General features: G+C 44.0%; 3 protein-coding genes across 3 annotated transcripts; 1 reads left to right on the top strand and 2 right to left on the bottom strand.

The window, feature by feature from the left end:
* Nucleotides 1-4,016: 4,016 nt before the first annotated feature.
* Nucleotides 4,017-6,254, bottom strand: cunh2orf68 (chromosome unknown C2orf68 homolog). Its single transcript, XM_047016709.1, has 4 exons — nucleotides 6,014-6,254; nucleotides 5,589-5,701; nucleotides 5,357-5,499; nucleotides 4,017-4,991 (listed from the first exon to the last, which is right to left on the bottom strand). The coding sequence occupies exons 1-4, from the start codon at nucleotides 6,121-6,123 to the stop codon at nucleotides 4,869-4,871; spliced, it is 489 nt and encodes a 162-aa protein (XP_046872665.1). The 5' UTR covers nucleotides 6,124-6,254; the 3' UTR covers nucleotides 4,017-4,868.
* Nucleotides 6,255-6,456: 202 nt separating this feature from the next.
* Nucleotides 6,457-10,547, top strand: usp39 (ubiquitin specific peptidase 39). Its single transcript, XM_047016681.1, has 13 exons — nucleotides 6,457-6,664; nucleotides 6,985-7,063; nucleotides 7,191-7,285; nucleotides 7,397-7,533; nucleotides 7,743-7,895; nucleotides 8,083-8,308; nucleotides 8,494-8,568; nucleotides 8,687-8,754; nucleotides 8,834-9,022; nucleotides 9,455-9,597; nucleotides 9,701-9,836; nucleotides 10,075-10,161; nucleotides 10,287-10,547. Exons 1-13 carry the CDS (start codon nucleotides 6,607-6,609, stop codon nucleotides 10,338-10,340), a joined length of 1,500 nt encoding a protein of 499 aa, XP_046872637.1. The 5' UTR covers nucleotides 6,457-6,606; the 3' UTR covers nucleotides 10,341-10,547.
* Nucleotides 10,411-17,289, bottom strand: sftpbb (surfactant protein Bb). Its single transcript, XM_047016690.1, has 11 exons — nucleotides 17,122-17,289; nucleotides 16,976-17,040; nucleotides 16,620-16,694; nucleotides 15,600-15,722; nucleotides 15,217-15,339; nucleotides 14,886-14,966; nucleotides 14,586-14,769; nucleotides 13,504-13,646; nucleotides 11,890-11,961; nucleotides 11,604-11,714; nucleotides 10,411-11,510 (listed from the first exon to the last, which is right to left on the bottom strand). The coding sequence occupies exons 1-11, from the start codon at nucleotides 17,171-17,173 to the stop codon at nucleotides 11,475-11,477; spliced, it is 1,065 nt and encodes a 354-aa protein (XP_046872646.1). The 5' UTR covers nucleotides 17,174-17,289; the 3' UTR covers nucleotides 10,411-11,474.
* Nucleotides 17,290-19,181: the final 1,892 nt, after the last annotated feature.

Here is a 19,181-nt window from a genome sequence, read left to right as displayed (position 1 = left end):
TGTCGTTTTATTTTATTATTTTAATAGCAGGTCAACTGAGGTGGTGGTGCTTAAATGAGGACCTGTGAGTTTGTGCGAGGTGCTTTAATGATGTTCCGCTTGAGGTATCCAAGGCCTTGTAAGTTAAGAACAATGTAGAACCAGCACTGGTCAATCCTTCACAGAACCTTATTTAACAGGCACTTGTCAAAGTTACAAAGGGTATTTAAATTTAGACAACGAGTCAGTTTGGGGGGCTTGGTAAGCTTTTGAAACACTTATAGTTGGCCCTTCCTGGTTAACCAGAGGTTAAATAACTGATGATGAACAATCCATCCAGACTTTTCATAAGCACTGTTCAATCAAGTATGGACTTGCACCCACGAGTTGCTCTGGAATTTGACATTATATTATATGTTTAGAACTACAGTACTGACGGACCCTGTGACCCCCTTGTGAGATTAAAAGTAGGGCCTAGAAAAGGGTATTTTTGTCTTTGCTTGAAAAGTGCATTCTCAGACTGGATGAGACTTGGGTTTTAAGACTGTCATTGTGTAAGCATAAATTGCGCAACGGTTTTACCGCTGCACTTCCAACGACCTTTTATTTATGCATTCATATAGCGATGCATTCAAATCAGGATTTGTCCAGAGGTTTTCTACAGCTGAGCCTTCAGTAAATCGGGTTTACTTTCAAATCTACATGGGTAATCTTATGAGCTGAATCCTCTCAGTTTAATTGGGTAGACCAGTCACTACCTTGCATTGGCACAAACGATAGTCAGCTTTGGACATTGTGTATTTGGCCTAGCTCTTGATATTAAGATTTGTTAGTAGATTTAGTCCATGTTTTCTTTACCCATAACACTAGCTTGCTTCTTAGCATTGAAACAAATCGGGTATTGTTTATTGTTGAAACAGATTTATAGATTTGACTGCATGGTTTACAGACTGTTCATTGAGGCCCGGTGTTCTATTGTATTTGCTCTGTTAATCTTACTCCATTGAACAAACAAAATGTTGGTGATGGTGTTTCTATCGTACCTGTTTAGTTAATCATTTCCCAAGTTGATGGATGGATTGATCATTTGATTTGGTGGCTGTATGACCAACATGTTAAGGACTGTGAGTAGTGTTTGAACTATGAGGTGATGGGGCTAATATCCGCGCCATGACACGTGTCTAACCTTCACCGAAGCCTCTCAAACGGTCCCTTGGCTATTGGCACAAATACTGAGGCGACATTTGATTCCCGGCAACCCGGGTTCCCTCGGGCTAACTTGGTCCGGTAGGTCTGGAGCACAGGAGCAGCACAAGGAAGACCTTTTTTAGTCCGAGGGACGATGACATCCGCCGACCTTGCACATATCTCAGAAATTCACTTGCTGGAGGCAATGTAACCTGCACGCCTTCTGAGTCAAGCAGCTGCTCAGCAGTTGAACAGAATATATTTTTCTTGCAACATTTTCAGTACGCATTAAGGTCGCCTGTATATTATTTACTGTGAAAAGTTCCTTGATGTTCCTTGGTTTCGAGGAACTAGGCCAACCAGATATAAAATAACAGTCAGTGAAGATTGATCGAGTAAACAATATAGCGTAGGGAAAGCTAGTTTATATTGTCACCAGCGGCCTTGTGTCCCCAACCGAATCATCAAATCACTGATCACCCAGACAAATAACACCAATACTGTAGCCTATAGGCTATATCAAAAGATAACTTTTAGTTCAACAAATCAAATATATTGTGGACATCCCACAGTTCAAGACTATCTTAAGTACCTAGAAGTTTACTAGCTACTATTTAGTAATTCATAACTGTGAGAAGCTGGTATTTGTAGAGGGATAAACGGTGTTCATACTGGAGCCATTCTGCAGCAGCTGTTACTCACGACCACGTCGGCATGGTCAAGCCGCTAATTATATCTCACACATACCAGTTGGTGTGCTGTGCGTTGTGGCTGTACAGTACTGAGCCACAAAGTTCATGTTGCTTGTCCTAGACGTATGACTTTAACACGGGGGAACAGCCGGTGTGTAATTTAACTAATGTCACCTGCAAGCTGATTAAGTTTTGGTTAGGCCTACCGTCTTAAAGGATTTTTCCTCAGTGTAGCCTGCATAGGTTGGTGCTGGTATTTAGGGTGAATTAAAGACACGCACTGAAATACATTTGACATCTATACAAGTGTTATAGCCTACATATAAAATTTGTGTTTCTTAAATTATACTTTGTGCCAAGCACACAGACGAAAAGCAAAATACACCGTTTATCATTACACCGAGTGTTCAGTCTACTATGGAGCGAAGTGTTGGCTACACATCTCCAGATACCAACCGCTCTCACACTGATAGGAAACGGCTACAGCCTTGAAAATCTCGCTATCCTAGAGAGGAGCGTGGACGCAGATAGGAAGACCACGTGCGCACGTTAATATAGGCATCGAAGGATGTCTAACCGTTATGTACACCACAGACAAGCCATATTGGGGTCAATGGACTTCTGGCTTTGGGGACGTCACACCGAGGAATTGATATAGCTCAGCGTTAGAGCATTTGGCTGCAGATAAAAATGTGCCACGTTCATATTGTTGGGAGCGACAGCGTCAACGGTGCAGTTGTCACCTCAGCACAGTTGTGATACACACATGCTAAACGGCAGCAACAGTGAAGGACAGGAAAACTCAACAAACCCTCTTGTTCTTTAATGTCTTGACGTTAGGTCTCTTAACGTGAGATGGTCCGTTTTTACGGGATATTGAGAACATTCCCAAATCTGCAGTGCTACGTCTGAGGTGATTTGTCTGTGGTTAGCGTTCTCGTTTAGCAGAATGACAGTTCACCAATCGATTTCAGGCCTAAAAACGACGACTGGAAAGAATAAAGACACAAAGATAGAAAACCTCTGCAAATATCTTTGGGGTGACAATGTCGAGGCCGTGGCTCATGCCATGGTCAGACTCAAGTCTTTGAACTAAAGTGTTTGAAAAAGAATGGCCTATAAATTTATGCCAATCAAACCAAAAGATACCCAGCAATAGCTAATCATAAAATGGTGGTCGAGAAAATCCCAATCGGCTGCCTCTGTAATCTTGCAATTATTTATGTAATGTATGTTGCATAACGGGCCCATGCAAAACAGGGACCAACTGCAACACTTGTGTCGTCAAAGTAATGTTTCTCTCTAACAACTGCAGTCACATGCGGGGGAAGGGGTGTGGGCCGGTTAGAAAGAGCAGGGGGTACAGGAACTAAGAGGTGTGGTTCCATCCCACCAATAGCATCAGAGAGCCCTCCCCCCTCCAAGTTCAGTGTTTGCATAACTGAGGTAATGGCTTGGTCAAGCATGTATCCCAGTCAGGAAGCTAGGAAGCTAGCACGTCTTCATGCATTACTTATCTCCAGGCTTGTTCGGAATAATCAGATTGTGTTTCCAGACGTAATTCCCTATATATATATATATATAAAACTTTTTCTTTTGAGTGTGTGTTTTGTTGGGTGCCCATCCCACAAGCCAATGTTGGAACTGTAGTCGTGGGAAAGAAATATAATCGGTAACTAAACTATCAAGTGTCCAAACTGAGCTACAACCTTAGCGGGCGGAGGTACGGCTGCATCTCAGCGTCACCCAGGAAGACGCAACCCTCCCAGTATATCAGCCTGTAACAGCGCCCCCTTCAAAACAAGAAACTAAGATTCAGTTGAACAATGCTTGTGCTGCCCCCTAGCGTAAAACAGCAGTATTGCCAGGTCTCCTTATTAGATGGTAAGGCCCTAAAGAAAATAGTTTTTTCATACCGTATATATTCAGAAGACAATAGAGGGCCTTGGGCTCAATCAGAATATTAGTCAGTCGGTTTGCATTTAGGCTACTTCTCACTTTTTTCTCATAATGAATGCCTTTATTATCTGTAACACAGACACCACAATCATAGGACTTTCCAGAAAAGTATCAAAAATAAGTCTCTCTCAAAAAAATATCTATAATAACTTATGGAGGACGGAGTGAAGTACATTTGTCACCAAGACAAAACTGCTGCTGAATTTCCTCTTCAGTCAAATCAAACACATGTAATCACAAAGAGAACAAAAAAAAAATCTAAAATGTTGAAAAGAACTGTAAATAAATGCACCAACATCCTACTCACACACACACACGCACACACACACACGAGTACGTTTTGTACAGAGTCTATGGTACAGGATATAGAAACAGACTGTCCTGTGGTGACAGTCTCCAGGGTAACAGTCTCCAGGGTGACAGTCTCTAGAGCCTGTTGGTGTTCTGTCCGTGTGTCAGTCTGTTCTCCAGATCAGGGAGACCACATGGTCCACACACCCAGATGGTCACAGGTCAGCTGATCAACAGTAGTCACATGGTCGAGTCACATGGTCGGGACCCCTCACATCAAACCACACCATGTCTTGTTCTTCTTCTCCTGAAGAGGATTTGCATAAACCGTGATTTTCTTTCCCTTTTTAAAATGACCGTTTCCCCATCATGTGATTCGCAACTTATTTTCAGATGCAAGAAGATCAATTTCAAGGGTCGAAACCTCAAATGCGTTCAGTTTGCATGGACCTGTTTCAGTTCACTAGCATTCTCTGCAGACAATTGTTATGTTATTGTGATCTACATCGTTAAAATGCTGTGTGTTTACTTCCTGGGAGCCGTTGGCACATAGGGCTCAGCTTTGCTGGTTAACACCACCAACCTCCTGAAACATCCTCTGTGCCTTAGGTTCAAGTCGTACCTCTGGTCCCAGTTATACGGCTGTCATCATATGTGTATTTATAGGACTCTTGCGAGGACACTGAAGGAATTCTGTCTTCTTCAACACTCTCCCTTCTGTCTCCGTGACGACTCAAGCAATCCCCTTTGATGCGTTGCTCAGCGCTTGTCCCCTCGTTTGTCCATTTCCTGTCGAACTCGAGCCTGCAGCGCCACCCTCATGGCTTTGTCCAAGTCGTTCCTCTCTGCCACGCGCTCCACCACCCTCTCTGGCTTGTCTCCCTGAGGTAAGTCAACATGGGACACAAGGACATTTATTTGTAGGACTTAAGATGTGGTTGAAAAAACAACAACATTACATGTAATGTTAGTGTTAGACATGGTTAAAAATAACATTGTTTACATGCAATACATTTAGTCATTTAGCAGACGCTCTTATCCAGAACAACTTACAGTAAGTACAGGGACATTCCCCCGGGCAAGTAGGGTGAAGTGCCTTGCCCAAGGACACAACGTCATTATGCACGGCCAAAATCGTACCGGCAACCTTCTGATTAATAGCTTGATTCCCTAACCGCTCAGCCATCTGATGCCCTGAGTAACTAACACTATAACAGGGTGCCGGTTACACACGCTAACGTGCATACCTTGTGTACGATGAAGGATGTGACACTTCCGGAGTCGGACTGGTAGTCGAGCCAGAACAGTTCGGTTCCCTGGCTCTCTGCCTCCGAACTTGACCCACTTTCATTCGACTCATCTGCTCCACCCACACCCGTCTCCGACCCGTCTGCAAGCACACAAGCACACACACTGAGGGAAGTCCTAGATCGATATATTGGACAGTTTGAAATGAATAAAATATTGAATTATTCTTACTGCTTCTTCGTGGATGGTAAACTTGGATGTCTGGTCGACGTGGGCGTCTAGGAGTTGTTTGCCTGCGGTTTTGGAGCTCTTTAGCTTGCTTCACCGCCTTGTCATAATCATCTCTAACGAACAAGACAACACTTGGTCAATATGAAACCCTATCACACCTGTATCACTGATTCACGACGTTATTTGTAATAAAAACGCCAAATCGTTAAAAGTTGTCTGATGAAAACCCATATCAGAACAGAAATAGGGGCCCCCCTTATGCCCGTTCTGCGCATGTCCGGGGTGCCAGCAGTGAGGGAAATAATCGTTCGTTTTAGCAAAGACATACTTATCAAAGACTTCACTAGGTACATCCACAAAGTATACTGCATAAGTCTTCAATGTTTGCTATCACACAAGGTAGCTAGCCTGCGGTCTGCGGTCACCTGGCAATCTGGTTCCTTCGGATGTGGTGTAAGAAACCATGGCTCATGTCCAAACGACCCCCAGGTTTAAATTTCAGATCTTGAGCTTCGTCATCCCCTAAAATATCCATTCTAAATCATATAACTTTAAATATGTTGTTATTTTGAACGTGAATTATTGGCTATTCCCTTGGAAGCTGTTCCCTAACCCAACAAACTGCATCGCAACATCAATCAAGCTTTGTGAAAGGGTTTTTCTGTCCAGACATAAATGCACCCTGAGTTGAACATCTGGTAGTTCCGCCAACAGTAATCATCATCTGATCAATTCATTTTTTATATATTATATATATACAAGTTGTTAGACGTAAATGAGCAGGAAATGTGTTCATAATGAAGATGGCTAGATTGAACTTTACGTAGTTGCCTCTAGTAAACGTCGGGGTTGGGTTTGGTTGGCCCAGATATGACCGGGAACTAGTAGGTGCACGGTGTTTTGGGTATTGGCTAGACGTTTAGGCTACTTGTGAACGTCCTAGAGCTAGCTAGTTAGCTAAACTGCTAGCTTGACTCAATTGTTTTCATAACTTATCTATCTTTATTAATATTACACAATGGTTTCTGTAAAGAGAGAACGAGAAGCTGACTTTGAAGACGACGATGACGACGATGGTAGCTTACTAGATACTACACTTTGTTATGCTAGTGAAATGTAGCTTCCAAGCTAACTAGGCTAATACTTGCCAGCTACGTTAACCACGGACCGACTAAACTTAGCACACAGTTTCCAATTAAAATGTGTTTTTATGGAACTTGCACCAGTAGATATTAACATAAGTTAGTAAAATTAGGTATTTTAAATGATGAATTTGGTGTTCGCTTCATAGCTTATTTAAGTATTAGCTAAACTCACATGGTTTGTGCAGCAAGCTAGAGCTAATGTATGTGTTCAATTACATGAGTGCTTACCAACGTGGTGATTTGTTTTACAGTGCCATCCAAACTTGGCCGCTCTCATGACTCAGAAGACCGAAGAAGCCGCCACTGTCCATACCTTGACACAATAAACAGGTAGCAGACGTTAGCCTTAATTTCTCAATGGGGTTAACTTGTTAGTTCTGTGCAGCCTTATGTTCGTCATGGAAGAACATGTTTCGAATTTCTGACTGATCTATCCATCATAAACTTCTCTCTCCAGGAGCGTGTTGGACTTTGACTTTGAAAAGTTGTGCTCCATCTCACTTTCCCACATCAACGTGTATGCTTGCCTCATCTGTGGTAAATACTTCCAAGGTAAGCTACCTCATGTTGACTACTGCAGTTAAGCAGGTTTTTAGAAGATCAAGAGAATAGCAACCAAATTACGACTTGTTTAGACTCATCGCTTGTACTTGTCTTTCTCAGGGAGAGGTTTGAAGTCTCACGCTTACACGCACAGTGTGCAGTTCACGCACCACGTTTTCCTAAACCTCCACACACTGAAGTTCTACTGCCTGCCTGATAACTACGAAATCATCGACTCGTCGTTGGAAGACATTACGGTGAGCGTTGGAGTGTTCTAGTCTAGCATTCTGCGTTGTGGTTACAGAAGCATTCAATGCAGTCAAGTGGCTAATTGGTGTTTTATCAGGGAGCAACAGTTTACATAGTTGCATTAGTAAGGACTAAGGAGATAAATAGCGATCATTTGAGAGCTGCTGGTGTTACAGGGCATGTGCCTGTGATGATGTGGTTTGTGTTGTGTTTTCAGTATGTGCTGAAGCCCACTTTCACCAAACTACACATCTCTGGATTGGACAAGCAGGGCAAGCTGTACAGAGCCTATGACGGCACAACCTACCTGCCTGGCATCGTAGGGCTCAACAACATCAAAGCCAATGACTATGCCAATGTGGTGCTGCAGGTATGTCTGTCGTACACCATGATATCCTTAAAGGGCTCTGAATTGAAGTATGGCAAAAAGCCTAGCATGCAGTATTGCAAAGTTTGAGATCTTAACATGACTGGAAGCATAATTTGTATGACACCTCTCCTAACCACCAGGCTCATTAATAGTACTGCTGTAATACTTGTTCTCTTCAACGCACCAGGCCCTGTCCAACGTGCCGCCGCTACGTAACTACTTCCTAGAAGAGGAGAACTACCGCGATATCCGCCGGCCGCCCGGTGACATCATGTTCCTGCTGGTGCAGCGGTTCGGGGAGTTGATGCGCAAGCTGTGGAACCCCCGGAACTTCAAGGCCCACGTGTCGCCCCACGAGATGCTGCAGGCCGTGGTGCTCTGCAGCAAAAAGAACTTCCAGATCACCAAGCAAGGTGAGAGCACCAGCTGTCACCTGACAGACGACGCTGCAGTCGTGTCGAATGTTCCGGAATTCATCCCTTTTCCGGAAAGGTTCCGGAATGTGCCTGTTCCGGAATGTGCCTGTTCCGGAATGTGCCTGTTCCGGAATGTGCCTCCCTGGCCCTAAATGTTCCCGCTACTTCTCTGTCTCCTGCAGGAGATTCGGTGGACTTCCTGTCCTGGTTCCTGAACGCTCTTCACGGAGCTCTGGGAGGGACCAAGAAGAAGCCCTGTGAGTCTCGCTGGGAGATGGACTCCTTTGTTCTCCTCCTCACTGGAACATGTCTGGAACTAATGAACGTCTGTCCTTTCTCCTCCCCTCCTTTGCCTCCATCTCAATGTCATTGAAGCGAGCATCACCAAAGTGTTTCAAGGCTCCATGCGAATATTCTCCAAGAAGCTTCCCCACCCTGATTTGGTGAGTAGCCTACATAGTTTACACACCAATCAGACCGCAGCCGGTCATTACAGATGCTAACCTGGTGTCCTGTATCCAGCCGCCCGAGGAGAAGGAAGCCCTCCTGCTGAAGGAGGAGTACCAAGAGGAGATGTCCGAGTCCACCTTCCTGTACCTCACCCTTGACCTGCCCACGGCCCCCCTCTACAAGGATGAGAAGGAGCAGCTCATCATCCCTCAGGTCCCTCTCTTCAACATCCTGGGCAAGTTCAACGGCAACACGGAGAAGGTACAGTTAACCTGCAGGAACTCTGTCTTGTTTTGTTTTTTTTAGAAGAGGGAGGGAGTCAGGTGGCTGAGCGGTGAGGGAATTGGGCTAGTAATCAGAAGGTTGCCAGTTCGATTCCCTGCTGTGCCAAATTACGTTGTGTCCTCAGGCAAGGCACTTCACCGCACTTGCCTCGGGGGGAATGTCCCTGTACTTATTGTAAGTCGATCTGGATAAGAGCGTCTGCTAAATGACTAAATGTACATGTAAGAGACATTTATTCATCTCACACGTACCACACACACACACACACACACATAACACACACGTACCACACACACACGTACAGGGCAGTTGAAGGACAGGCCTCTTCACAGTGCAAAGCATCGTATTTGGAGGGAAGGGTTGACCCACCTTGTGACATGATTATGTTCTCCCCCCCTCTGCTTGTAGGAGTATAAAACATACAAGGAAAATTTCCTCAAAAAATTCCAACTGACCAAACTGCCTCCCTACCTCATCTTCTGCATCAAGAGATTCACCAAGAACAACTTCTTTGTGGAGAAGAACCCCACCATCGTCAACTTCCCCATCACGTAATGGGATTTCGCACGTCACCCATCGACCGTTCCCCCCCCCCCCTCTTAAACACTAGTGTGGTTTTGTCTGATCGCTCCTCTGCACTTGCCGTCTCCATAGCAACGTGGATCTTCGTGAGTACCTGACTGAAGAGGCCCAGGTGACAGAGAAGCACACCACCTACGACCTGGTGGCCAACGTGGTGCATGATGGGAAGCCGACCGAGGGAGCCTACAGAATACATGTCCTGCATCACGTAAGCGTCTGAGTTGCATTGACTTTTTTAATTGTATTTTTTATGACTGGAAAATTTTCATTTATGTGGCTTATTTTATTCTGACTGTATATTTATGTATATTTTTCTCTCTTGTAATTATGTGGAAGGAGGACATTGCACAATAACAATTTCATTGTACAGAGTAACTTTTTTAACTGTACACATGACAATAAATATCTTGAATGTTGATGTTCTGATGCTCCGCGTTCTTCTGCAGGGAACTGGGAAGTGGTACGAGATGCAGGATCTGCAGGTGACAGACATCCTGCCTCAGATGATCACCTTGTCAGAGGCCTACATTCAGGTGCAGAGCTCATATCCCTTCTGCTGTTTAAGTCTGGTCTGAAGTTCAGTGATTTCTGAATGATTTACTTACTTGTGTTATTGTGTGTGTTTTACTTGTGTTATTGTGTGTGTTTCTCCTTTCAGATCTGGAAGCGAAGGGAGAGTGAAGATGACACAACTAACCACACGGGGGCGTGATGATCGAGGGTGAAGAGCTGGAAGGAGGGGAAGGTAGACTCGTTGTAGATTAACTCACAAGAAGACTGTCCCAAGACAACCACAACATTTTATTTGTGATTCCAAGAAACATGTAAACATGTATTTTTTTTCCTTTTTGGATTTGATTGTCACTCTACTTTTTAAATGTAACTTGAAATGGTCAAATAAACCTGCTTTAAAAGTATATTCATGTGTAACTAGTTGATGAGCTTTGAGGTTTTGTTATTGGTTTTTGAAAATAAAAGTATGTCACACCAGTCAACTGTGGGTGGTGGGGGTTTTAAACCAAACACTTTGCAACTCCGGGGCCCGCCAGTGACTTCGCCACCTGACTCACATTTACATTTAGTCATTTAGCAGACGCTCTTATCCAGAGCGACTTACAGTAAGTACAGGGACATTCCCCCCAAGGCAAGTAGGGTGAAGTGCCTTGCCCAAGGACACAACATCATGTTGCACGGCGGGGAATCGATCCGGCAACCTTCTGATTACTAGCCCGACTCCCTCACCGCTCAACCATCTGACTCATCATCATTGGTGACCGCTTGACTCACCACTCCACAGGGGCCTGACAGGACCTATCTCCAGGTGTTTTTCAAGTGCCAATATTTTCAAAGTTGACAGCAACCTGCCTGGGATGCTGAAGGAGTCCAAATTCCCTCTTGTGGGTTGAAGTGGACATTATAATGTAGAAAATACTGATTTTTCAATGGTGTATCAAGCAATGATCAGGTCCAAGTGACTTGTGTTGCATAGTGAGCTGCTTTGTAAGAAATAAACATTTTGGTGAAAAGATATGGACCGTGAAATGTTTTAACTCTTTCAAGAGACCAGCTTTAAAAGTTAGAAGGATATAGGATATAATACTGGTTAATGTTGATTGCATAGCATGCGCTTAAAAATTCAGTTAAAATACATCAATCACAGTGAAAATAAGAAGCCAGCAACACAAACATCAGTGCAATATCGATGAGTTTCTTCCGCAAAAGGAAGAGCATAAGACAATAGCGCATATCATTTCATAAACATTCAACCGCAACAAAATCTTACACAACTTGTTTTCAGTTAGGACTTCCTCAAACAGCTTCGACATGTCGCAGTTTGGTTTTCCATTCACTTCCAGATGAATGTCTGGCAGAATGTTACACTCTGGTTGGATTGAGAAGAAACCTAATTAATTACGAAAAGTATTTTTTTTTGTGAAGACGATGGTTATTAACTGTCCTGTGGAGTGGTACTCACGCCACACTGCTCAGCTGTCTTCATGTCTCTGCAGCGGTACGTGGGGCCCCAGGAGCAGGAGTCCTCTCCAAAGGGCCTCTCTGGCCCCACAGACTCACACAGACCCATCCTCTACAACACAGGAACAGCAAGTGATCTGAATATGGTTAAACCACATGGGCATGCCAGACGAAACAGTAGTTCCAATTGTTTGTTGTTGCTGAACCCGTCTCCGAGCATCGTGGCCATTGTCGATTTACAGGTTGTGATTTGAAAGTGGGTGTAGTCTCGGCTCACGACAAATTACCTGGCACTCATTCTTTTGGCTTCCCAGAACCTTCTGCAGGCTGGACCAGTGCAGCCGGGTGAAAACCTCACACTGTAAAGAGCACCAACAAAGGAACAATGACACTAGGGTTCCCCCGCAGCACTTTACAGTTAACGTGGTCGCCTTAACAACACACGCCTGCCGCCTTGACTACGTTGTCCCAACAAAAAAAAACCCTGATGAAACTCTGATGACCCATCAATCATCAATGTCATCATTGTGTGTTGGAAATGTTTGTTATACAGGCTGAAAAGAATGCTGCTGTGTGTGTGTGCGTGACATATTGTGCTCAGAAATAGAAACCACTGCACCAAGATGTGGATCATCAGAAGTGGAACACCCAAGGAATGTTCCCTCTTGCCTTCAACTTCAAGCCGCCTGATTGTTTGATCTTTTGCAGTGCGTGTATGAGCGGGTGTCAAAAACATGTTGCAAATGAAGCGTGAAACTTTCCACAAGCTTTAGACCAGGGGTGTCAAACTCATTTCGCATCGTGGGCCACATACGGCCTAGGGAGATGTCAAGTGGGCCGGACCATTAAAATTATACCATACTCTGCTATAAATAACCAAAATATCATGTCTTTCTTCTGTGTTATCTAGTTTAATTGATATAAAGACCATATCGTATAAAGTCCGTCCAACCGCTTTAACAAGTAATGATCTCTTCGGTGGTGTAGTTGGTTAAAGCGTTGTACGATTACATATTGTTAATGCGAATCTGGGATCCCAAGTTCGCGCCCCAGTCCAGTGGATCCCGTACGATATTCTTTAACTTTTACTGTGAGAAAATGACATAATTCTAAAGGCCTACGGATGTATCACAACATTTTAATGTGTGAGCACTAATATCAGATCAAAATGAACACATGTAGCCTTAATTAAATATTGAATAACGTAGGGTAGTCTACCGTCGGAGACAACCACTACGCCTCATTCAGCCAGTTTAAACGGCTGCTAGATGACGCTGTTCATTTTCAAAGCGCCGATAGTTCGGCTCTTTGGGCCGGCACAATCCGGAAGAAACCATCAAAGCTTCACAAGGCATCGTTCGCCCATCCCTAGTAGAGACGTAGAGAGAGAGAGAGGGGTATTAATTGATACCGTCTGCTGTTTTCAGTCTGTCTCAGTGATGCGGCTTGTCTTCTACTCTGATGGAAAGAGTGCAAAGAATTGCAGCGAATTAAAAATATTAATTCCATGTCTTTTATGCATTTTTTCCACTTTCAAATTATCCTGCGGGCCTGATCGAACCTCCTTGGGGGCCGGTTCCGGCCCGCGGGCCGTATGTTTGACACCCCTGCTTTAGACTGACTAACTGACTTTCAAAGGTGACAGGTGACTTGTCTCTATCCTGTAACTTGTTCAAACCATGTATAAAAGAACTGCCTATTACTGTGAAGCTTTTAGACAATTTTTATCGGCGATCTGACTATGCATGTAAATAAAACTTTCTTGACCTCATCGACTGTGCAGTGTGCACTACTTGATAAATAGAAATATAGGCCTACCTGACATTGTGTCAGGGTGATTTAATTGCACTGTGAACAACACACCAGAAATGAGGAAAGGTATGTGTGTTGCGGGGGCAGACCTTGGGGATAGCTCCAGGGTGCTGCAGGCAGACGGACCGCAAGAAGGAGGAGGTGTGGCTCGCCGAGGCGTTAACGCTCAGGCGCAGCCGCCCCAACGCCGCCAGAGTGCGGCAGGACTCGCAGTCAGAGGGCAGGGGCATCTCTGGAACAGGAAGTGAGGTTTGTATCGATGGTAGGGCTGAACGATTAATTGCATTTGCAATAATATCGCGATGTGACAACGTGATTTTGTAACCGCAAAGGTTGCGATTTTACTTTGGTCACGTGACACGCGAGAGTAAAACAGTTTGCAGACGAAGGATCGACTTGCACGCTTACTCTTTACCTTGACCTGTACGATGGCCTCAGGCTCAACAGAACCTGACACTACAGACACTTTATTGTCAAAGAGGCACAGTAAGTCAGTTGTGTGTGAATATTTTGCCTTTAAAGATGCTGCGCAGTGTCAAGTGTTTTGCAAAACCTGCCGGGCTAACGTTGCTACCTCACGGGGAAACACCACCAACCTATTTTGACCCTTAACGAAATACCACAAAGCCTTGTACGATGCATAGCTAAAATGCCAAACACCGTGTGTCAAATAAGTCAAATGCCACCTGACAGGATCACTGATCGAAATGTTTCAAAGCCTAACTCTAACGTACGAAATTACTCAAGCAGTAACAGCGTTCATCACGCAAGATATGATGCCCCTCGTTAAGGATATAAAGTTGATCCGTCGTCTGCAAACTGCTTTACTGTTACTCGTGCATTCGAATGATCACATATTTGTGACGCTACTCCTTAAGATAGTGCAACGCACATGTTCTTAGCCTACGTTTAGATTTGATTTACCTAAATATTTTTAAAGAGGTACAGGCGGTATGTTCTCCTTAATTTTTCTGAACTTTGTGTTATGTTGCTGACTGGAGATCAGTAGTATATATCTATTTATTAATAATAAATCATATAATAATCGCATATTAAATCGCAATATAAGTCAAATTAATCGACAATTATATTTTCCTAAATCGTTCAGCCCTTATAGATGGACACGGAAACTTTCACATCCCCTACTTGCCCCCTGTGCTCCTCCACTCACCTGGGACGGGGGCCTCCTTGATCAAGCACAGGTGCAGCAGGACGCAGATGGAGTGGGGGGCGGCGGACGACAACAGGAAGTCTATCAGTTTCTTGCCGTACTTGTCGACGAAGCTATCGCACTGGTCTTTGTAGCTGGCGGGTAGTAGATCACACACCTCCCCCATCAACTGGACTACGGCATCCTGCAAGGGCCAAAACGGCCAAGCGAGAAGGGGAGGGAAGAGGGGGGGAAAGTCTTAATAGAAAACCGTGTCTGAGATGGTGTTCAGTAAATGTTATCTGTGTAACATGGAGTCACCTCAGTCCTCTCTTTTGGTAGCATGTTCTCCAGCTTCTTAATGAGCAGGACACAGAAGGTGCACTGGGGGCCGATCTGCACCTAGTGTCAAATCAAAACTTTATTTGCACAGCCTTTTTCACAAGCCGTGTCGCCGAGGGCTTCACAGAAGCCTCGACGACCAGCCTGAAACCTTGTAGCAGCCAAGCAAAACCCCGCCAGAAAACTGTCAGAGGATAGAAGTTTCGACACCTCGAGGAGTAGCAAGTCTTTCTTTGAGTTAATAAACAGCCCGTTGCCATGCTGTGTGCTTATGTCATCTGCTTATGTCGTGTCATGGTCGGTCTCCTACCTGCAGGCTGGCGCTAGCCTCTGGCATGAGACTGGAATCATCCTTGTCCGGAAGCATCACTGACACTCCTGTCATCGCTTGAAGAGCACACATCCCCAGGCCCATACAAGCGTCACCCGCCACCTACAGCCCAATAAAAGGACATTTACATGTAGTCATTTAGCAGACGCTCTTATCCAGAGCGACTTACAGTAAGTACAGGGACATTCCCCCCGAGGCAAGTAGGGTGAAGTGCCTTGCCCAAGGACACAACGACATTTGCATGGCCGGGAATCGAACCGGCAACCTTCTGATTAATAGCCCGCTCAGCCATCTGACATGGTGGATTAGACGCAAAACAGAGACAATCTGACGCAGCTGGTGGACAACAACCTCTGACTCACCATGTTGGTCAGGTACTTGTAGGCTTTAGGAAGCTGCTCTTGCAGCAGGGATTCACACATATTTATTTTGTCATACCCTGGTAGACGTCCGCAGAAGATCTTCAAAGTTACGTAGATGTGGTCCTAGGAACAGTTACACAGACAGCTCAAAGTTACGTAGATGTGGCCCTACAGGAACAGTTACACAGACAGCTCAAAGTTACGTAGATGTGGCCCTACAGGAACAGTTACACAGACAGCTCAAAGTTACGTAGATGTGGCCCTACAGGAACAGTTACACAGACAGCTCAAAGTTACGTAGATGTGGCCCTACAGGAACAGTTACACAGACAGCTCAAAGTTACGTAGATGTGGCCCTACAGGAACAGTTACACAGACAGCTCAAAGTTACGTAGATGTGGTCCTACAGGAACAGTTACACAGACAGCTCAAAGTTACGTAGATGTGGCCCTACAGGAACAGTTACACAGACAGCTCAAAGTTACGTAGATGTGGCCCTACAGGAACAGTTACACAGACAGCTCAAAGTTACGTAGATGTGGCCCTACAGGAACAGTTACACAGACAGCTCAAAGTTACGTAGATGTGGTCCTACAGGAACAGTTACACAGACAGCTCAAAGTTACGTAGATGTGGCCCTACAGGAACAGTTACACAGACAGCTCAAAGTTACGTAGATGTGGTCCTACACGAACAGCTACACAGATGGCTAAAGGCTGATGGATGAAAATGTAAGGTACAATTTCAAAAAGAGGAACAAGATTTGCCACCCATTTTCACTTCTCTTTCTGAAGACATACAAGACTGTGACTGTTAAAGTTTGAATATATTTATCTAGAAATAATCTGTTATCGAGGGAATATAAAAGTAGTACCAATTAGTACACAACATTCTCACATCACCGCCATCACAATGGGCTCCCCCTGCTACAACAGCCAGTAGATGCAGTAGCCCCTAAGGTATAGAATATAAGTGAAGTTGTTTGAAATGGCCCGTAGTTGAATGCGAGGGACAGCTTACCTGAGTGTCTTCATGAGAAAGCATGTCTTTGAACAGCTCTACGATCTGGAGGCAGTCCGTGCAGATGTTGTTCGACTAGAGAATAAAGTTCAGAAAAAATGTTTTCAAGCCATGCACAGGGATACAATTATTATATACCATGTAGCCTACAGGCATACATAACCAGTGATATCATAGACACATTTGATACAATTAAAAATAAAAAGCAGAAGTGAAACGACGTAGGTGCTGTTTTTAGAAAGGTGAAAGAGAAGATATTTCTTGGTATACAGTAGGCTATATGCATGCTATTAAAACCGTCAATGTGAACAAAATAACCGTAAGAAACTGCGAAACAAAACTAACGTAAAACTCACCGTAGACGCCAGTGTGATGTCCGTCCTGGTGGCTGGTCCATTAACAACGCGAGTTTCACCTAAGCCTGTAAACAAGTCCCAACAACCATTAGCGAGTCTTAACGTTGTCAGTATTACCTTGGTCTTAGGTGGGCTAACGAACTTACCATGGCAAATGGTAATAAAGAGAACCAGGATACAAGTCAAACCAGCCATCATAAAATGGTCAACGCGGTTGTCTTCCCTTAGCCTACTTACGGCATACACGCAGTGCCCTTGATATTACAGTATAGGGCTGTCTCTCTCTATTTTCTGTCTGCCCGTGCGCCCGGAAGCGCAGATTAAATAGTAGCCAATCAGAAGAGAGAGAGAGAGAAGCAGGGACTTCTGTTTAGACAGCTTGAAGGAAGCTTTTACAGTGAAATCATGTTTCCTTCTCATCATAGGAACATGACGGGCCTTTTAAAGGAGAATCGTTTGGAAGCTAAATTAAATATGTACTGGCTTCGGGAAATATTTTTTAAATGAAAATAAATGATTACAAAACGCATTCATTTTTGTCTGTTTTTTCTAAACTTTTTTGGGTGTTTGGATTTGTGGCAGATTAGAGCAAGCGCCAATAGAGACGCATATTTTTTTCCGCTGGAAAAATTGTGATGCTTTTACATGACACATGCCATGTCACAAACTTGTTAGGTGATTCCAGACACTAATGAACACGTCGGTGCCAACACAAAGTATTGTTCTCGCGAAAAACATTCCTCTCTTTATCTCTCTGTGTCAGCGCAAACAATAGGCAGACTGGAACTTTTAGGCTTTTACTTCCTCGTGCATATCTTGTCTTCCCTTTAACGTTATCTGAAATCTAATATGCAGTCGCGGGGCTTCCCGTCTGTGTCTTCTCGTTGTTCGTCAACGCACCTTCTCTCCCTCCTCTGGGGTTCGGAACTCGGTGTGCCAGTGGCGCGGCTGGGGGGCAAATTAAATTCTTGGGGTGGTACACCAAAATCTAAATCCACTGAATTTCTGAATTATATTGTGCTGTTGTCAAACATACATGTTGAAAACGATGGCAATATGAGAGTTAAGGAATCACGTACAGTTTCTTATTTTAATAGAGGAAGAAACGTTTCTTTTTTTATTTTCACATTTATTGTGCCTTTAAACTGGCTGACTTACTGATATCTCTATGGTTTGGATTATGTATTATTAGAAGCATTCCTACTGCATTCCTAGTGTAGGTGAAAACGATGTTATCGGCTTTTATTTGCAGGGATGAAAGAAAGCTGGTTTTAGAAGCTGGTTTCTTTTTTGAACATTTTGCATCATCTGTCAACCACGTTGGCATAATGGATTGTCAGGTTCAGGTCATTGCAGTTCATTTTAATCAGATTTTGATTTTTTTTTTAATGCTGTTTCCTAAATCATCATGAGCTGAAAGACACTTTGCATCTTCCTGGGGTGTGAAAGGAGGCCCCAATTCACAACACAAAAAATATCTGTGACAGCAGTTACATTGAGCCGACTCACAGTGGCCGTGTTACCCAGATTCGTTAAGAAGCTCTTAGCGTTGAGTTTCTTAACGAATCTGGGAAACACGGCCAGTAACGTCACATGACACGGCCGGGAATCGAACAGGCAAACTTCTGATTAATAACCCAATTCCCTAACCGCTCAACCATCTTATCTCATGCGTAGTTAATATTCAAAATTATAAACAAAATCTTATGGGAGTTCAGTTGCAATTGAGACTTGAACCTCCCAACCCACAGATCTGCTAAAATTCTTCTGAAGTTAGACTCAGAAGACAAATTTCAGATACACTTCTTCCACATCACTTTTTTCTAACATTCGTTGTGGTTGACATCAATATTTAACCCTTGTGCTGCCTTCAGGTCACATGACCCAAAGGTTCATAACGAAACCATTGTTGTGTTTACCCAAATTTACCCAAAACAAAAACACAAATTATTTTCTTTTAACCTTTGCAATGGGGGGGGGGGGGGGGGGGGGGGGGGGGGTGTCTGAGACAGCCCAATGGTTAAAAGAAAATGCTTCACTTTGTTTTTGTATGAGGTAAATTTGTCGCAATACGAAGGTGGGTCACAATGACTGATGGGTCAGAATGACCCGAAGATAACACAAGGTTTAACTAGTATGTCTGCATCAACACAAAAAAATGTTGTTACTCTGAATTCTTTTATCTGCCATGTCCGTCAGACAAGAC

Source organism: Hypomesus transpacificus, unplaced genomic scaffold (genome assembly GCF_021917145.1).
Source record: "Hypomesus transpacificus isolate Combined female unplaced genomic scaffold, fHypTra1 scaffold_42, whole genome shotgun sequence".
Classification (NCBI taxonomy): domain Eukaryota; kingdom Metazoa; phylum Chordata; class Actinopteri; order Osmeriformes; family Osmeridae; genus Hypomesus; species Hypomesus transpacificus.
Note: the sequence above shows the minus strand (reverse complement) of the source record. Positions and strands in the feature narration are given on the sequence as shown.